General features: G+C 42.0%; 1 protein-coding gene across 8 annotated transcripts in view; it reads left to right on the top strand.

Moving 5' to 3' along the window:
* unc5a (unc-5 netrin receptor A) overlaps nt 1-19,533 on the top strand; it is a 195,819-nt gene that overhangs the window by 142,147 nt on the left and 34,139 nt on the right. For 6 of the 8 annotated variants that reach the window (XM_046866981.1, XM_046866980.1, XM_046866976.1 and 3 more), the window contains 2 exons: nt 1,122-1,286; nt 18,882-19,103. In XM_046866981.1, the coding sequence (XP_046722937.1) occupies nt 1,122-1,286; nt 18,882-19,103 (387 nt within the window). The remainder of the gene's footprint in view (nt 1-1,121; nt 1,287-18,881; nt 19,104-19,533) is intronic. The other 2 variants (XM_046866983.1, XM_046866978.1) reach the window with 1 other exon arrangement.

Below are 19,533 nucleotides of genomic sequence, written 5' to 3'. Positions count from 1 at the left end.
TGCTGTAATACAGTTCGCAATGCCATACAAGGACAATTATGCGATTGGTTCCACTTTCCGTGCCAAATGTAACAGTTTGGATCTTAACCAAAGGCTTTGTCAGCACTTCACACACACACACACTCACACACACTCACACCCGCTGTAATAATCTCACCAAGCCGAATTAAACCTTCGGCACCTTTTTTAATTCGTTTCCTATGTCCCTTCAGGACGGCTGTGACTAAACATCTTTATCATCCATAAGCGCTACTGATGAACGACTCGTTCGTCTCCTAACGACCCCCCCGACACACACCGGCGTGTTTTTAAACGGCATTATTTACCCGAGCCGTGACCTTTGGGTCGGCTGTAGCACCGTGGCGTTAGGTCGGAGGTGTTCGGTAAATAAGCCGTCGTGTGTGTGGGGATGGATTAATGAGAAGGGTCAGGCCGAGACACGTGTTTTTGTAGGATTCGGATTCCACTGTGATTATAAATAAATAAATAAGCGAAATTGCACTACCCCCAGGAGAGCTCATTAGCCCAGCAGTAACCTTCCTGAGGCCTCTCCTGCCCTGGATCCTTGCGTCCTCCTGGATGCTGAATAACGAGGACGAAAGATTGGGAAGAAATAGGAAGTTTGCGGTCCATTACACACACACACACACACACACACACACACACACACAACAAACAAACAAACAACGTGTGCCCTCAAACCATCTTTACTTCCTTGTTTTAATTAGTTGATTCCCATAATAGTGGCTCGTGAGGGCGTTTTGAAACCTACCTGGAGGTCATGTAGGAGCTACTAAGGTGTAATGGTGTGCCATAAAAAATGTGTGTGTGCGTGTGTGTGTGAGAATGCAGCAGTGAAAACATCGGCACTATCAGCGCCTGTGTGACAGGATATAGTTTGTGGAAATCACATTGTTCCAGTCACAGAGACAAGCAGGCAGAGTGAGAGAAAATATCAGTGTGTGTGTGTTTTCTAGGCATGTACAGTGTGTGTGTGTGAGAAAGTCTAAATCAGCTCAGGCTCTGAAATGTAATAACCACATATATTCCATACTGCCTGCAATGCTCTTACGATTCAGTAATACTGTTTTCTGTGTGTGTGTGTGTGTGTGTGTGTGTAGTGGACGGAGGTTGGAGCGAGTGGAGTAAATGGTCAGCGTGCGGAGCCGACTGCACCATGTGGAGGAGCAGGGAATGCACCCAGCCTGCCCCAGGGACCGGGGGCAAAGCGTGCCAGGGTCTCGACCTCCAGTCGCAAAACTGTACGAGCGAACAGTGCCCTCAGAGTGAGTACCGGACCGACGTAGCGTCACACAACACACACATTTACACACATATACACACATATCCATATTGTTTGGTTTCAAACAATTGCCAAAACACTGTGTCATATTCACGTTTTATAACTTGTTTCATGGCCTGCAACTAAAATACCGATATGAAAAATGGCGTCATGGCACGGCACCGCGTAACGACTCAGGTTTTCCGTTTCATCGTATTTTTAAAAAGCTCCAGTCTTCATGAGCGATTTAGTGGCGAGAAAAAACTCCCCGAGACTTCATGAGGAGGGACCAGCGTTAAAAGGGAATTTCCATTCATTATAGTTCAATTATTGTAGAGGTTCTCGAATGTAGCAGTGAGTGGGATGGGAGGTGGTACAGTAACTTCTCTTGGGTGCCACTTCTGGGCCCCTGAGCAAGGCCCTTATCTTCATGAATGAATGAGATAAGTGTAAGTCGCTCTGGATAAGGGCGTCTGCCGAATGGTGTAAAGAACTCCCAGTTGAAGAGAACTCTATTCGAGTTTGCGCATCAGGATGAATCAGGAAGGTCCAGAGAGCATGAAGGGACAAGAGCATGTTTAACTTGACAGAGAGAAAAGAGAACAAGTGGTTAATTAACTAAACCCTAATTGCCTAATTGCTCTTCATCTCTTATTGATACCCCGAGCTGTGAGTAGACACCAGGAAGCACAGGAAGTTCCCGATACGTTTCTCCACAACATAACGATCCACTCCTGGTCTGAAGGAACGCGCATGGACAATCAGTAATCTTTTATACACACATTAACACAACAAAGCCAAGTGGTGCTGGACTTTTTTATATTTTATTAAATCAACAGTCGATTTTTCTCCTGGGATCAAATCTGATTCTCATCACAAGGTTTTCCTCCAACGTCCTGTAATCTCACGCTGTGTCCTTTCCCTAGTTCCTCCTTCCTTTTCACTATTCACCTTTTATTATCTTTTCATTTTTCTGCTCTCTCTCTCTCTCTCTCTCTCTCTTCTGTTTTTGTTTACTGACTGATCATTTTCTTTCTTCCTCCTCCCAATTTCCTAGTCCTTCTTCCTGTTCTTCGCTTGATCTTCACATCTCCCTTTTCTTTTCCCCTCAGTTCTCAGTCTCATTTCTCATAACTCCACACCCTCCTTTTTTCATTCCCTTTTTCTTCACGTTGTGTCTTCAATTTTCTTCCAGTCGCTCTCCAGACAATCCAGTCGTTTCATTTTTGTCCTTCTATTTTTTTCTTTTGCCAATTCTTGCCTTTTTTTGTTCAAATTAAATTATGTCCTTGCTCTTTCTCCTTTTTGTCTTCCACTCTTCTTTTTCTCTCAATTCTCAATTCAATTCTCCAGATCTCTCCTTTTCCCTATCATTTTCTTCCTTTTTCTCTTTCAAATTCTCTATATTTCTGCTTTCTCCTCTTATCTGTCTTTCTTTTAGATAATTCACTTCTTTTTCCTAGTTCTTTCCTATTTTTCCTGACCTTCACACTTCTCCACATTTTTGTTTCTTTGCCCATCCTTCACGTTTCCATTTTCTTCTTATTTTCTTCTTCTGTTTCCTCTGTTTGTATTTGCTTCACCTTCTTCTTCTTTTTCATTCCTCTCTCTCTCTCTCTCACTCTCTCTCTCTCTCTCTCTGTTTTGTTTTTGTTTACTGCCTGAACTTTTTCTTCCTCCACTTCGTAATCTCCTAATCCCTCCTCCCGTTCTTCACATCTTCCGTACTTTTTCAGTCAGTTTTCCTACCAGTATTTTTCCATCCTATTTTTCTTCACATTGTGTCTTTAATTTTCTCTTCATTCCATATTTGCTTGTTCTTTCCTTAACTTTTTTTTTCATTTTCCACTTCCTCCTCTTATCTCCTTATCCTCACATTTTTGTCTTTTATATAAATGTTATTATATGTATTTTTCTCTTCCGCTTTCATTGCTTGAACTGTCTTCCATTCCTTTCCTTTCTTTCCTTTCCTTTCCTTTCCTTTCCTTTCCTTTCCTTTCCTTTCCTTTCCTTTCCTTTCCTTTCCTTTCCTGACTTTCTCACTTCTCTACATTTTCTTTCTTTTCCCATCCTTCACTTTTCCATTTTCTCTTCTTATTTTCCTCTTCCGTTTCCTCTCCTGATCTGCCCTCCTCTGTTCATGTTTGTTTCACTTTCTTCTTTATCCTTCTCTCTCTCTCTCTCTCTCTCTCTCTCTCTCTCTCTCTCTCTCTCTCTCTCTGTCTTTCTGTCTCTCTCACTTTAAAGGCTGAATTTAAGATGCCCAGACTCAAGAGCAGAAATTGTTATTCGTGTTCTCCTCTGCTGCTTTGGTTTGTCAGCAGGTCATGGCTGAAAACAAGCTTCAATTATTCATTGTGTACAGAATTTTGCATAAAATAATGGCCTACATTTTTTGCATGCTTAACCACACTGCCACTTTGTGCAAACTTGTAAGTACACGATACCGAACTCTGTACCATCCAGCCCTCATCCCTATTCCCAAATTCCTATTTTTCCACTCCAGCTACGCAACTTTGTGTGGGAACCATGCGTTTTTTGACACTTATGTACAGCTGTTAAAATTCACTCATTATGGGGACAATCTGAGCTAAACAGAACAACTTCCTGTTGTTTGTAGCTACTCAGTCAATACTGTATTGTCTCTGGAAGACCAAGACAGTATCTCAAGCAGAAACAGAGTGAAATAAATAAAAAAAAGGAAGCTGCCTATATGCTGTTTCATGGATGAATGGAGAAGTGATGAGAGGTTTCTGGTGTCTTTTTCTCCCCAAAGTAGAGTTCATGCCCGAGTCCTTCACTGCGGTTTGAGGAAATACTAAAAGAATAGAAAGTGGAGGCTTTTGCATTCAAGGAAGTGATTTTTTTCCACTGACATGGTGCAAGTGTGTAGTCTCAAAGCATTTTTAGGATTTATCCACCAAAACAGTGGTTACACTGATCAGGCTTAACAGTATGACCACCTGCCTAATAATAGTGTTGGTTTGCTTCTAAAACAGTTCCGATCCATCGAGCTTTAACAGCATGAACTTCTTCAGCAGTTTGAGCTACAGGAGCTCGTCTGTTGGATCGGACCACACGGACCTGCCTTCATTCCCCACGTGCATCACTGAGCCTCGTGCCCCATGACCCTGTCTCCGGTTCACCGCTGTTCCTTTCTTGGAGCACTTTTGATAGATTCTGACCACTGCAGACCAGGAACAGCCCACAAGAGCTGCAGTTTTGGAGACGCTCTGACCCAGACGTCTAGACGTCACAATTTGTCAAACTCGCTCAAATCCTTACGCTCGCCCATTTTTCCTGCTTCTAACATCAACTTTGGAGACAAAATGTTCACTTGCTGCCTAATAAATAAATCCACCCACTAACAGGTGCCATGATGAAGAGATCATCAGTGTTCTTTACTTCACCGCTCATAATATTATAATGTCAATGTAATCCCTGATCGGTGTACAGCAACCTTTTGCTGGTTGTTGTGTATGATCTTGTTCTTAAAGCCAGAGATGAAACCATTAATCATGTAGACAAAAGACTTTTGGCATGGTTTCATTCCCAAATCCAAATTATAAATCAGGATCAGAATGAGGCAAAGTTAATGCGACTGGCAAACAGAATTGAGAAAGTCATCCAAGAATCAAAATTGGGTATTGCAACACGTCCAAACACCACATTGTAATGACAGAGATGAACATACTGCTGAGCGTGTGGGAAGTGGAGTCTGCTGTGGCCATGTTTGGAGGCTTTAGTGGAGGTTTAGTGGAGCTAGTGGCTTTAGAAGAACACTTGGGCTCAAGCTCCATAAAAGTAGTCTTTTCCTCAAACTTCAGTTTAGTTGAAGGAAACATAGAGGAACTGTAGATCCAACCAGTGTGTGTTTACTGATCTAGGTATTTGTATGAATGGTTACTTATACGAGGTGGTATCAAAAGGTTTCGAGACTAACTGGTGCTAGACTGACCACGTTCGTTACCACGTCTGCGATTCAATCACGGACAGCAGGTTGGAACAAATAGCAAATTAGAAATTCTCAGTGAGTCTGGGCAAATCTGCCACAAAAACGTTTGCGTACATTTGACATACCGCGATGCTGCAAGGAGTCGTTCGAGGTATTTCGAGCGGAAAAACGTCACTGGAAGACGACGAGAGTTCAGGAACGAGCACAACCCTCGAAAATAAAACCTTTCAGCAACTCGTGCACAACGATCGCCAGAGAACAATCCACATAATCTCACCTCCGCACCCACCCTACTTGCCATATTCGGCTCCTGCGAACCTCGCACTCTTCCCAAAGATGAAGATGCAGTTCCAAGGTCGGAATTTTTGTGCTTGTCACGCTTCAAAAAGAAGACTTCCAGGACACATTCCACATGTGGCAGGAAATCTGGGAGTGCTGTATTGCTGTGCAAAGGGGATTGTTTGGAAGGTGATGGTGTGTAAATAACTCGAAACTTATCATCAAATAAACAATTGAAACTAATAAATGTGGTGAACTTTTTTGAGTTTGGGGTACCTTCTACTTTATAGATAGCTATACCCCTATATTTACAATTTAAAAAAGCAACTTCATCACCAGTGGAGAAAGAGAATGATGGGACCTCAGACCTCAGACTTGTCCGGACTGTAAACAATTTAAATTCAGTAATTAGGGGTACTTTAGTAAAACCCAACGTACAGCTGAGACAGCATCGAGCTAAAGGGCCCAAGATTGGTGGATCTTCCAATCACTGGCTTAAAACCTTAACCAATGAACCGCCACTTGCACTAATTATTTATTGACTTCCTGAAAGCGCACAGTGAAGGTAAGAATATTCATCAGCATGCCAGGATCAAACCCGTTTCATGAGTGTTGTAGCGCATGCCAAACGAGTTACGCTACACTAGATGCTCGGTAATTCCCTGGATGAGCAATAGCCCGGCCCTGTTGTTTTTCGAAGAAGTGAAAATAAACGCGAACAGCTGCAGGAATCGAATCTCCAGGACTACACGAATTTAAATCTCCTCAGCTTAAACTCCCCGGCGCTAAATCAGTGTAACCCATAACGCAATCTCATCTTACAGTCAGCCAAGCATGGAGGCTTAGCGAACACCTACTTTCATTTTGTTCTCGCCCGCTGCAGTCACCGAAGACTACATGCACACGTGCACACGCATACATACACACACACAACCTTGTTTAAATCACATCACACCACCTCACACTTGCAAAGAATAGAGCATCGACTGCTGGATTGAATCAATCGCTCAGCGGCGGTGCGGGTGTCCAAAGGCATTAAGCTGCGAGCTGAAGCTGCCGTGTATCACCAAGCTATTGTTTTGTTTTTTGTTTTTTTTAACTCTTGTCAGATATCTAGCGAATCACAGAACTACAGAGATAGATTTCTGAATAATTCGAGGATAAAAAGATGTCTTTTTTAACATCTGCCATTTTACAATTCTCTTTGTAACCATTATTGTTATAGAGCATTAATCAACAGTTTCTGACCAATCAGAATCTTGAGCACCTTAAAAAGACTGTATATCAGGGATAGTAAGATTCAGCGATTCTTCGTTGGTGTGCCGACGTAAAAGGTAATGATGCGATGCAACGATTTTTAAAAAGTGCTTCGGATACAAGTTGGCATTTGTATCGTGATGCATCGTTTCTAACATATTTGCATCGTTTGTTTATATATAATTATCGGTAGATGCGCAATACTTTTATTATTAATTGTTTATGCCTCTTCGGCAGACACCTGGACGGAGGTGTCAGTCTTTGACCATCTTCCTTTTATCTTTCTTCGGTGTATCAGAACAGCAGGACAGCCCCGCTGTAACTCTTGTCGCGATCCGCTCGCAGTCGATGATCGTCCGTAGACAATAAGCCTGTGATATATCGCAATAAGCAGAAATCCTGCTGCCTCTCACTTCTCTGCACCTCAGCTCCTATTTTTTGGCTATAATTAGTTGCTCGGGGAAACTTTCAGGCAAATAAAGACTGTGGACTCAGCCTGCTCCCCCGAGCTCCAAACCTCAAGTGAAGAGACTGTGAGAAAAAGAGTGCGAGCGTTCAGCCCAAGAGGATTTGTCATGGGCCACTTCCTGCTATATTTCAGAATAAAAATAAACTAGAGTGCCAGCATGATCTGAAGGCTGCAGCATTAGTCTCCTTCCTCGAAAGGAGCTCGGGGCAGGGATGAAGGTTTGACTGTTTGCTCAAAGCCTTGTTGTAGGGGATGTTTCGCGTCAGAGGCGCCGTGTCTGCATTTCCCAAGCAGGCCGAATGTGTGTGCTTAGCGATTTCGTCGAGTAGCAGGGATCTTCGGTGCCAACACAACATCCTGCTTTTAAACCCTCGGTGCTACACGTGAGGCTAATTAATGGGTTGGCTTTTTGCCAGGCAGTGAAATCAAGGCCAGGTGTTGGAGGGCATTAGGCTGGTGATTGGTTGAGAAGTGGGTTGGATGAGGAAGCCCTTCATTACCGCCCTCATTTATGCAACAGCACTAATGAAGACAGCCATTTCTGGTGGTTTAACTGTAATCGTGCATTCGCAATAGCACTGTAACCTCATAACCTGTTCTTTTTCTGCATCATAAACAAACGAACATCACGGCGATTTCAGCAGGTGGATGTTTAATCGATTTCTGGGTCTAGAATTGACCCGTTAGCTTTATTCCAGCCGCTGCTTCAGACCATGCATTAGGCAGACCCACCACGGTAGGTCACACGTTCCTGTTGAGGATTTTAATAGCCATATTTCCACGAACAGAAGAACTCGCCATTATTCATCTTGACGCGAAAGACCACTCCTAGCCTCAGGAATGAAAAATCTCTACTTCCCATATGACGAATGTTCTTCGATAACGCCTGAGGTAGCCGCTGGTTCGTATTCATCAAAGAGAAAGGCTCTATTCACCAAAGGTCCTCAGCAAGAGAACTTCTGAGTACAGGAGCTCACGACCCTGTTGCAGTCCAACTCGAGTTTGGACCGTCATGCTTCAGTGTGGCTGAACAAGATCACACCAAGGCCAAAAGGGAAGATCTTGCACTCAGTCGTATAGGTTGAAAAGCCTCTTGGGGAGTGTGTGATAATGCATTATCACTGTGAGTGAATGCTTTTCCCCCAGTAGTGAGAGAGGAAAAAAGGCCTCGGTGAGATCTGTCAGAAAGTTCTTCCTGGGTCAGGGTACCCTGCTGTCTCTCATTTTTGCTTTTCGCCCTCTGAAGTGGCGAAAAACACAAAGGCATTTGTTGTTGCTTCTACTGATCAGGGCGCCTGGTGTTTGATATTTAGAGCTGAATTTAAATGCATGTTTTTTGTGCAGTTACTATTGCTGTTAAACAATTAAGTATTTTTAGGGGCTCCCAGAAAATGGTACATAAGTAGTTTTCACGAATAAATAGGGGACCATGGGTGTAGCAACAGATGGCAAATGTTCAACTATGGGACGGATGTACAGTAAGTAGGAGCGAAACTATAAAGTGATAAAACCCGGAAAATATGGCAGGTTCTGTGGATTTTAAAGGAAAAGTTCTGTCAAAATCAAATTAATAAACAAGCTGAAGCTGATACTATAATGATTAGGTGGTTTACTATCACCATATGGGGGTAATGATCCAGTAGATAATGAGCTAATAATTGGACAGTTGTGGAGTTAAAATCCCATCTTGCCCCTAGGCAAGACCCACATTCCCAGTCGTATCCTGTATCAAATATTTGTTGCTTTGGAGCCAAATCAATCACAAGTAAGCAGAGGTATAAACAGTACCTCAAAACCATACTTGAGTGAAAGTATAGAAACAATATTTTCAAGATCAAGTCCTCAACACTAAGACCCGTCAGTGAAAAGCCAAAACCCGTTGATTTGTGAGGTTTTATTTCTTAAATACAAATAACAAAATGGACAAAGTAATAAAGAGACCTTTCAAGAAGGGATCTTTAAAATGACAGTATCATGTTAACAAAAACCACAGTACATTTACCCAAATACTTTACACAACTGCAGGTTAGAAGGAAATGGAAACACATTGGACTTTCCATGGATCCTTTCAATATCTTATCCTTATTCTGCTTCCAGTATAGGGATTTTTTTCTTCCCGTGGCTTGTCTATTGTGTCTTTTACTGCGACGTTGCTGTATTGCAAAAAAAAAGGACTCTAAGAATAAAACATTATTCCCTTTTATTTAATAATATTCGACTGAGGCCAAAGTCAAGGGCAATGTTTAAACATTTCTCCTTTCAGAGTCTATCTTTTGTTCAATGGAGACTCCTTCACTACAGATAGCAGATGCATGTACTCTCACAAAGCTTAATGGATTGTTACCAGGGAGGAAAAGATTGTCTCATCCTGAGCCTGCCAGGTTTCGAGGGTCTGTACTGTTGAGAAAAGAATAACGTTTACTTTGCTGGAAAGGTATAATGATATTGACAATGAAGCACAGCGGTAGATTTGATGAAAAAGGATGCTATTACCGAGACAAATTTTAGACCATGTATAGCATTTTTATTTCCTCTGGGTTACAGGAGATTTGTTAGTGGGTGCTTGGTGGATCCCAACATAGATCATCAACTCCAGATTTGATCGAAGCAATATTTTTGAAAGTCTGTTGTAATCTTAAGTGTAGCGTTTAATTAAGGTCTGGGTACACTGGGGCTACACCTTGGATGGAGCACCAATCCATTCACACAATTTAGAGAATCCAGTCCTCCTATAGGCATGTTTTAGGAGGTGAAAGGATGAAACCCAAAGTGACACTCCACACAAACCGTAACTCGAGCTCAGGATCAATGTGGGGACTGTGGAGCTGTGAGGCAGCAACAGTAACCACTGTATCACTGCACACTTATCTGTTGCACCTGGTAATTGGAGATCAGAAAACTGGAAGGTCACGTTATTTGAGACGGTTGGAAAATATAATACAGCCGAGGTTCTTTAAAGCTATGGTGTGTCATGAGTACCACTTGTCACTTGTGGACAATAAAGGAGTAAATGTAAGACGTTACTGTACATAAGTAGCTTTTCTGTACGTTTCTGAAGTATTTCCATTTGAGGAGTCTTTAACTTCACTACATTTCAAAGTCAAATATCTTACTTTTTGGCGCTTGGTGTATCTACTGATCACCAACATACAGTTCAGCATCAGTTCAACAGCAAGCAGAACATTTAGAGAGGAAGGAATGAGGAAGAAATTCCAGACTCGAACTCACCACAAGACATGTGGACCTGCACCTGTGTTGAAAAGATGTTTTTGGGTTTATGATCATTGTAATAGAAATCAGTGTTTGAATCTGAGAGTCACATTCGAGTCTTTTCACATAAGTTTATTAAACAAAGAGTCTTGTGACAAAAATTATCATAGGAACATTATAGATATCATAAATCATAGTACTTTGGATAAGTAAGTACATTTGAAGGCAAAAACTTTAGTACTTTTACTCAAGTGAAGGTTTTAAGGGAGCAATTTTACTGGGGTCCTATTTTGTGTACTTTGTCCGCCATTGGCACTTTGTACATTGGCCATATTGTGTATTGTAGATGAGAGTAACACTCTCTATCGAGCTAGAGAAACTATTAATGTTAAGTAGGCTCCTGGTTGGGTTTTCCCACAAACTTGGTTCCTTATCAGGACATAGTTAAACAGACCACTGTGGGATCTCTGTTTATGAGATTTCTTCGATGAAATCGAGCATTTTCTCTTTGTTGGGTCGGAAAAGCAGCTGTAAAGAAAGTAAACAAGTGTGTATTTTGTTCATGACTAACAGCCATGCTTCCGCCGCCTTGGGGAAATTCTGCGGAGTGCTGCTGTGTTCACAAATGCTATTGTCTGATGTACCAAAGCTGTCTCCAGAAGATAAAACCGCTTTAGATCTTTCTTTAACCATATGAGAACTTAAGTCTGCTGCTTTTCTAATGGCACCAGGCCCGTCCCCCAGGGGTAGATAGGCTTCCTATTGAGTTTTATACAATGTTCTGGTAGACTTGATTTTAATGTGCGAGTGTGCAGCCACTGGTGAGTGCTGAAGACTAGTATTGATTCTGCCTCTGCGAAAGAGAGATTGGTGTGATTTAAAGAACTGGTGACCCGTTGCTCTCGTTGGGTACACTTTATAATTCCTTTCAAAGACTTGTTCCCAACAGACATGAAATATACATTTCTGTCCATTATACACATTGATCAAGCTTGACAGTCAATTCTGCCCAATCTGTTTCTGTGTAAGGACATTATAAAACTTTGGAAAATGTCAAATATGAACTTTGGAAGTAGCTCGGTTTGAAGAACGAGCCATCGATTCTGTTCACAGTCTCTCCTTGAATGCCTTGGTAGGGTTTCGGTTTTGTACCAAGTTTTTTAAAGTGCATTAAGTAAGACATAAAACGTGACGTCCCATGACGCTATATAAAAACAGACATGGTTTGAAACTGTCCCCACCCTGGAGATGTTTATAAAAAAATTGTATTGAGTGTTTTTTTTTCCTTACTTAATCAACATTGTCTGACCAATAAGAATCGAGGATTGAATTGGGCTATGAGACATATAGGGTTTATATCGTATTGAGGATGAACATAGTATTTCCCAGTTGCGCTATAAACCTTCGCCAATAGATTTTACTACTTTCACTATATGGGCGAGTGAAGTGTGTGTGTGTGTGTGTGTGTGTGTGTGTGTGTGGGTGTGTGTATGGGTGGTGGTGGTGGGGGGTTGAGGGGAAGATTGGGCTAATCAATCTTCAGCCTTGTGTCTGCTTATACAGACCCTGTTACGGTGGTTGTTCGGTTGTGGGCGGTGTGTTATTGTGTACTTACCTGTTATTGTGTACTTACCTGGAAATGTAAAGAAAATGCTAGTGCTTGAGGGAACTGTGATCCCATATAGGACTTTTTATTCACTACAAGGCCAAAAGACATGATGATGAAGCACAAGGAAGATAATAAACCACAATCAGCTGTGATGAACTGTGTGCCTTGTAAGTCTCTAGCAAAAAAAAAAATGTGTTCTAAAAGATTGCGTTTTGGTCATAACAATCACATTCTGGGTTTCACAGACACAACATTCGTGCCGTGGCTTCATGAGACAAAACAAGTTTTTTTGTTGCTGCACAATTTATTTTCGAAAAAGAATCTAATTATACTGTGTGTGGAACATAAACCAGGTTCACACACATACATTTATGGCATTTGGCAGATGCCCTTTTTCAGACCTATTTACAGCTGAGCAGTTGAGGGCTGAGGGCTGAGGGCTTTCCACCACTGGCAGATTGGTGGAGCTGGGATATTTGCAGTGGTCAGTATTCATCAAAAGTAGTCAAGCCCTGTCCACAAAACCCTTGAAGATCTGCTTTATATGGGTTGGATTGGAAGATCTCCTGTTTTAACCCTATTGTGGAAAAGTGGAAGTTATTCTAATAGCAAATGGGGACTAATTGTGGGATGGAATGTTCAAAAAGCAATCTTATTGTCAGGTGTCCACTGATGATGGACTGATGATGTCAGCAGGACATAGTAGATTCTAGTCGAACACGGAGCCACGCAGCACACAGCATCAGTAGTTCAGTGATTCGAGGGGTTTTGAGTTTGCACGGTGTGCTGCAGAGGGGTTATTTCTGAGTGCTGCATGGTATTTAGAGCTAGAAGCTAAGGGAGTTTTAAAACTATGAGCTGATGCAAGATGCACTGAAGGGAACTTAGATAGGAAAAGTCTCTGCTCTCGTTTTCCTCTCTCTCTCTCTCTCTCTCTCTCTCTCTCTCTCTCTAGCATGAGTCACTCAGTTAGGCTGTTCCACCTACAGACACCTGTCTAACTGCAGGGCCTAGGTCTCCATTATGCTACATTCACTGAACTGTGTGGAGATTAGACTGAGAAGCAGAAACAGTCCGGGTAGGGAGAGTAATATCAGGTCCTACCTGAGTGGAAAAAGATTTTTTTTCTTTTTGTGTGGAGAAAGGACGAGAGCAAAACGAGGAACCGGTCGGTCAGCGGTGCCGAGTTCAGTAGAATCTATCCAATTATAAAACCTGATTAGCTCTGTCAATTACAGCGTGATGGACATCCTTTCAATTATCGGCCCGTGCGCAAAAAAATCGATGGCTTCCCGAGCAGAGTCTATAGTTTGCCCCCGGAGGACGGGCCCCACGAGACACCTGCGGGCTCTGATAAAAAAAAAAAAAAAACTTCTGCTGATGCTCCGATAAGCTCAAGGAGCTTTCGTTCTGTACAAAGAGCACGAGAGAGGACGCGGTAGATAGCGAGTGCTCGGACAAAGGACGCTTATTGAACACGTCTTGATTTTGCAGCGTGGAACAGGAAGTGACCCCCGAGAACCGCTTTGAAGTGCTAGCATCAGTGACGCTAATTCCAGCAAGACCTTTCAAATCACCGTCAACAGCAACGACGCTCGCTTTCATCTGCGAGACACGCGAAATCAGCTCGAAACCTTGCTGTGTGTGTGTGTGTGTGTGTGTGTGTGTGTGTGTGTGCACGCTCAGTCTCGCAGCAGGGCGCCGGGTTTTATTTCCGCTTATCCTTCTCCAGCACCTGTAGTTTTTCTCTCTCTCTGTTTACGCCTTCGTCATCACTCTCTCGCTCCCTATCTCTCTCTCACACACTCCGCTGCAGGTTGAGATCCGGTTGCAGCGCGGCTTCTCACGGACGCCATGTCGCGCGAGACGCACTTCCTGCGGGATGTATAGGATCACGCAGTGTATTTCTCCGCTCCTCAGCTCAGTTTGTTCCTCGTATTCCTGCTCCTTCTATCTGTCTCTCGCACCCTCTAATGGATAGAGAGATCGAATTATTATTGTCGTTTGGCCAAAAGTATTGGGACAACTCCTTTTTCCAGCAGGAGGCAGTTCTTCGGCAAACTGTTGAAGGTTTTAAGAGGTCTTCGGATGTGGAAAACTGTTCCAATGCACAAAGCCAGCTCTATGAAGATATGTTTTCTATGGGTTGAAGAAAGATCTCCTGGTCTAGAGCTCTGACCCAACATCAAATGTGAACGCTAATTGTATCCCAAGCCTCCTGATCTCACCTCAGTCAGTACCTGATTTTACTAACAACCTTTTGGCTCAACAAATCTTCACAAAAACACACTTTAGTGAAACATCTTCAGGTCAGGTGTCCACAATCTTTCATCCCCATAGTGTACATGCTAACTGAGGTTGCTCCAGCCTCAGTCACATCCCACATTATAAAGTTTGTGGACCTTTAAAGAAGAAGATGCCGACCCCTCAAACATCCCAAACCATCTAGAGACGTACCAGCGCCAATTGGATCCCACTTCATGTGAAGTTTGGACACTCTTTGAGTGTTTAAAGGCTCTGGCATGGAGAAGCTGGTGTTGGATGTGTGATGATTGCTCAGTAGCTCCTGGTTTTATAACCATAATGACTGTATAAGACTGTAGAAAGAACATCACTCATAATCTTACACTCCAGTGCTCATGTTATTTCTCACTCTCCAGTGTTCTGTAGTGTTTAAAGACTATAATCACACTCTTGATGTCACCCAAATGAGAATGGGTTCCTCTTTTGATTCTGGTTCCTCTCAAGGTTTCTTCCTCATAACATCTAAGGGAGTTTTTCCTGGTCACAGTCGCCATGGCTGCTCTTCAGGGATAAATACACACCGTTCACCTTCACTCTTAAATTCTGTAAAGCTGCTTTGAGACAATGTCTGTTGTGAAAAGCGCTATAGAAATAAACTTGACTCGACTAATAATCTCCGTATTAATAACTGTTATAACCTCCATCACATTCACAATGAACCAAGACTTCAGCGATCGTATGAATGTAAGATGAATTGTTTTGTTTTTTTATGTAAATGTGCGATTGAAAGCAGAGGAGTGTGACACGCTTCTCACACTCCTGCTCTGTCAGACTCCTGACAAGCGAAAGTCGAACCCCAGACTGACTGCGCTGATGATATTTATTTCAACTTTGTGATTACGGCCGCAATCAACAGCTAGAATGCAGGTTAATGAGAGCGATGCTGGTGTACGGATCTGCAGTTGGCAGCTCTTTTAATTTGCTGTTGATGATGTTTGGTTGAGATGGTGGGTGAGTTCCGACTGCATCACTTCCTTCGACAACTCTACTGTTGTCAAATCAAACAAACAAAGCTCTCTGTATGTGTGTGTGTGTGTGTGTGTGTGTGTGTGTGTGTGTGTGTGTGTGTGTGTGTGTGTACTCCAACAAGACATAAGTAAGCGTCTAAATGAGCATTGTTAATGAGACACACACACATACTGTATACACCAGGTTCACACACATAGCTACCAGGAGTACTACACACACATACAAACACACACAGAAACAAAGATATTCACGAACACATGCAATCACACACATATACACACTCACACACACACACACACACACACACACACACACACACACAGAGGCATCACAAAATCCCATTTCCACACGGACAGCGCTGATTAGGATTGTTTTGGACGTGAGGGTGCGAGTCTCAGCACTGTGGGCCTCAGACTCCACTGAGGCAAAAAAAAAAAAAAAAAAAAAGGAGGCAGCGGATAAATCTGTTTTTATTCCCTCACCCACTCGCCTTCTCCTCTGTTCGGGAGCGAGCGTGTCGTTCAATATCACAGGCGTAAAGAAACACGGGAGTGCTGATGTAGCAGGATGCGAGGCAGACGCACTCGCCGCGCTATGCTACGTTACGCTACGTCCCGATGCGGTTTATCCGCTCTCCCGAGGAATAAAGCTCCGATACCAAAACGCAACAGAATATAGATCCGAAAAGACCAAAGAACACGTCAATAAGCTCGTTCGTATATGTACAAGAGTTTACACCGCCTCGGCGTGTACGCATCAGTCTCAGTTTCAACTCGCTTGGCTTGAAATATTAGAGCCTATCATTCTACGTAGAAGATGGCGTTTCTGCGGTTTCAGGAAAAGCTACTAGACTATAAGGACAAAAGTATTGGGACTTTTCCCCCAGTATGTGCTTCTTCTCCAAACACACAAATGTATAAGACATCTTTGGATGCTGTAGCATGAATTTTTTCCCTTCAGTTGAACAACCTGTTCCAAAAAGACACTGGCTCGGTGCACACAGCAAGCAAGGTTTGCTTTCCATAGGTTGAAATGGAAGATCTCCTGCTATAGATCTCCTGATCTAAACCCTATTAAACCTTTGACTGCATCCCACATCACAACATCACCTTCTGCCTTTAATGGCTAAATAAACTCTCCACACGCACAACTCCACAACTGGAGGATATAACAGGGGACTAAATGTAGACTGGAATGTTCTAGAAGTGCCTACAGATCTTATAGATAGGTGTCCACAAACTTTTGTTCAGATATTAAGAGTATAATAAACATGATGGTTGATGTGGTGTTTGTTACCAACCATAGATTTTAATGATTTTATTTTTATAATCTGTTTAGGGTTACATTTGATCCTACAGAACATCTGGAAAATGAGTTCATGTCGTGACCATGGCAACAAAATCGCCAATTCGTTTTCCATTCGTTTTGAATCTTAAAGCTAAAGATTTACAAAGTAAACAGCAAGCGAACACCTGGAGATTCTGTTTTATTACGAATGTGATCCCCGTTCAAAGAGCAGGACCTTTGTGCTTCAGGAGTCGTTAATGAGCTGCTCTCGGATCCTAATGGGGCTCGAAATAAGTGCTTTATTAAATGTAGGTCAATTAGAAGGTCGATCAGTTAAACCTGGAGATAAGAGACTCGAGTGCAGGGATGCTATTAATTGTAAGACAAATAAACGTGGCTACGTGTCTAATTAGAGTCGCCGAGATCGCCGTGTTTTCCAATTAGATCGTGATCAGTTGGTGTTTTCCAACAAGTCATAAGTTTCACATGTGGGTTTTTTTGGTCCAGTGTTGCTAGCATGTTGTTTTGGTCGCAGTTATTACCAAAGTAAATAAGCATTTGTTTACCTACTGACCTTGAATTCAGGGAATGGCTGCTCCGTAGTTCATTGTCAATATATGACTGCATAATAACCATAAATTGTTCATGTTTGTTATATAAAACAGTGTGCAATGTAACATTCCACGTGCAAGAATTATAAATCTAATCTAATGTAAACCTAATCTGGAGGGCAAGTCTAACTCTGGAAAGCTAGTCTAGCTAGTTAGCCAATAGCAGCTAATAATTGAAAATGTTTAGTTATTGTTATAAAATTTGATTTGATTTGATATAGTGTACATGCTTTTTTACTTTTGTACATTTTTTACATTGAACTTTTTTACTTTTTTACTTTATTTTATTCTCTTTATATCAGCACTAAAGGCTTTTTATGAAAATTATAAAAAAGGCTTTTTAAGGCATGAAAATGAAAAAGAGTCCAGTGCTTCAAGTTTAACCCAAAAGAAAAAAGCAAAACTTAAAATGGTAAAATATATCGGGTTTTATTTATTATAGATGCATCAGAGACAGGGTTATTCAACAGCATCTCGATCAGCGACTTTGAACACCAGCTTTCCTTTAAACCTGAAAATAATTCTGCTGTAAGAAATGTGAACTAAAGAAGAAAATAGCTGTTTTTTTTTCTTCGCTGTCAAATATAATATGATGTAACATAACAGCAAGAAAGAATTCAAATTGAAAAATATAAAAGATTAGGATGGATATGATGATACATGAATGAAATCAGACCAATAATAGATTCGGATATTACTGAAATATTGCTGCAGCAGTCGATACGGTATATTTCATTTTATACAAAAAGCACTTTGTCTAATACATTACATTCTATTCAGATAGCACTTGATTTATTATACTATCTATTATATTTAAAAAGCTCTTGATCCAGTACACTACATACTACTAAAGTAGCACTTGATCCAGTAGAACTTTCTTTCAGCTTCTCCCATCAGGGGTCGCTATAGCGCACGTTTGATTTGGCACATGTTTTTACGCTGGATGCCCTTCCTAACGCAACCCTCCCCATTGGGACCGGTACTAAGGCTTGTGCAACCCTAATGGCTGGGGTTGGTTCCCTGACCGGGGATCGAACCCGGGCCGCAATGGTGAAAGCACCGCATCTTAACCACTAGACCATCACTATATACTATTTAAGTACTGTAGCACTTAGTCCACTGTACTGTATATTATTCGAATAGTACTTCCATTTCCAGTGGAACTCCAGGGTACAACTGCCTTACGAGAACCTTATACGTGTGGTTTTACTAGTAAAAATCTTCGTAGGATTTCGAGAATATTTCGGGAAGACAAGCATTTCTTTTGGTTCCAGTCACGCATTCTGCTTAACGCTCGTCGCTTCATGCTCAGTCGCTTCATAGACCTTGTTCTGAGTTGCTCTCTGTCTTCATGGAATGGGACTCCCCCTTCCAAAAATGTATCTCCTCCACCTCTTCCCCAAAATCATCTCACCCTCACTATCAACCACTACGAAACCATGTAGGTACAGTATTCTAAAGTTATTTTATTTTTCATTTGTAAAGTTATTTACGGTAGTATTTTTTTAATAATTATACAGTAATTTACTGTATTACATTACATTTTTATCCCCCACATCATCTCACCCTCACCATCAACCACTACGACACCATGTAGGTACAGTGCTCTAAAACTAATGTCATTCTCAATCTCTGTGTGTGTGTGGTAGCCGTGTCTGGTGCAGAGGACGTGGCTCTGTACGTGGGCATCTTTGCCGTGGCGCTGTGTCTCACTCTGCTGCTGGTGGTCCTGGTCCTCGTGTATCGCAGGAAGAAGGAAGGGCTGGACGCCGATGTAGCCGACTCGTCAATCCTCACGACCGGCTTCCAGCCCGTGGGCATCAAACCCGCCATGCCAGGTGTGTGGGCACCGGACCGGGCACAGCGCTGCAGTAGGATCCCTTTTCTCTTTTTTATCCATCTTTGTGTTCTCCATCTCACTGTGTTCACCCACTCATGTGTGTGTGTGAAACCAATTACTCCGATAGATTCTTTTCAATTAGTTTATTTTTATACAGGACTCCCATTTTTTACATTTGTGGCATATTGTTTGTGCACCTTTACTCATAAGCATTTACAAAGAAATTGGTAAAATAATAATAATATGGAAATTTTATAGCAGCTAAATAGCATTAAATAACCTCGGGTTTTAAAAACGTAAAAAATGAGGGAAATATTAAAAAGTTACACTATATGGTAAAGTATATAGACACTTTATTTTTTCAGCCTTATCTGATACTCTTCAAACCACAAAACTCCATCTCTATGAAGAAACTGAATGCTTTATATGTGTTGGAGTGGAAGATCACCTGCTATAGAGCT

Source organism: Silurus meridionalis, chromosome 14 (assembly GCF_014805685.1).
Source record: "Silurus meridionalis isolate SWU-2019-XX chromosome 14, ASM1480568v1, whole genome shotgun sequence".
Lineage (NCBI taxonomy): Eukaryota > Metazoa > Chordata > Actinopteri > Siluriformes > Siluridae > Silurus > Silurus meridionalis.
This window is presented reverse-complemented; position numbering and strand designations above follow the sequence as displayed.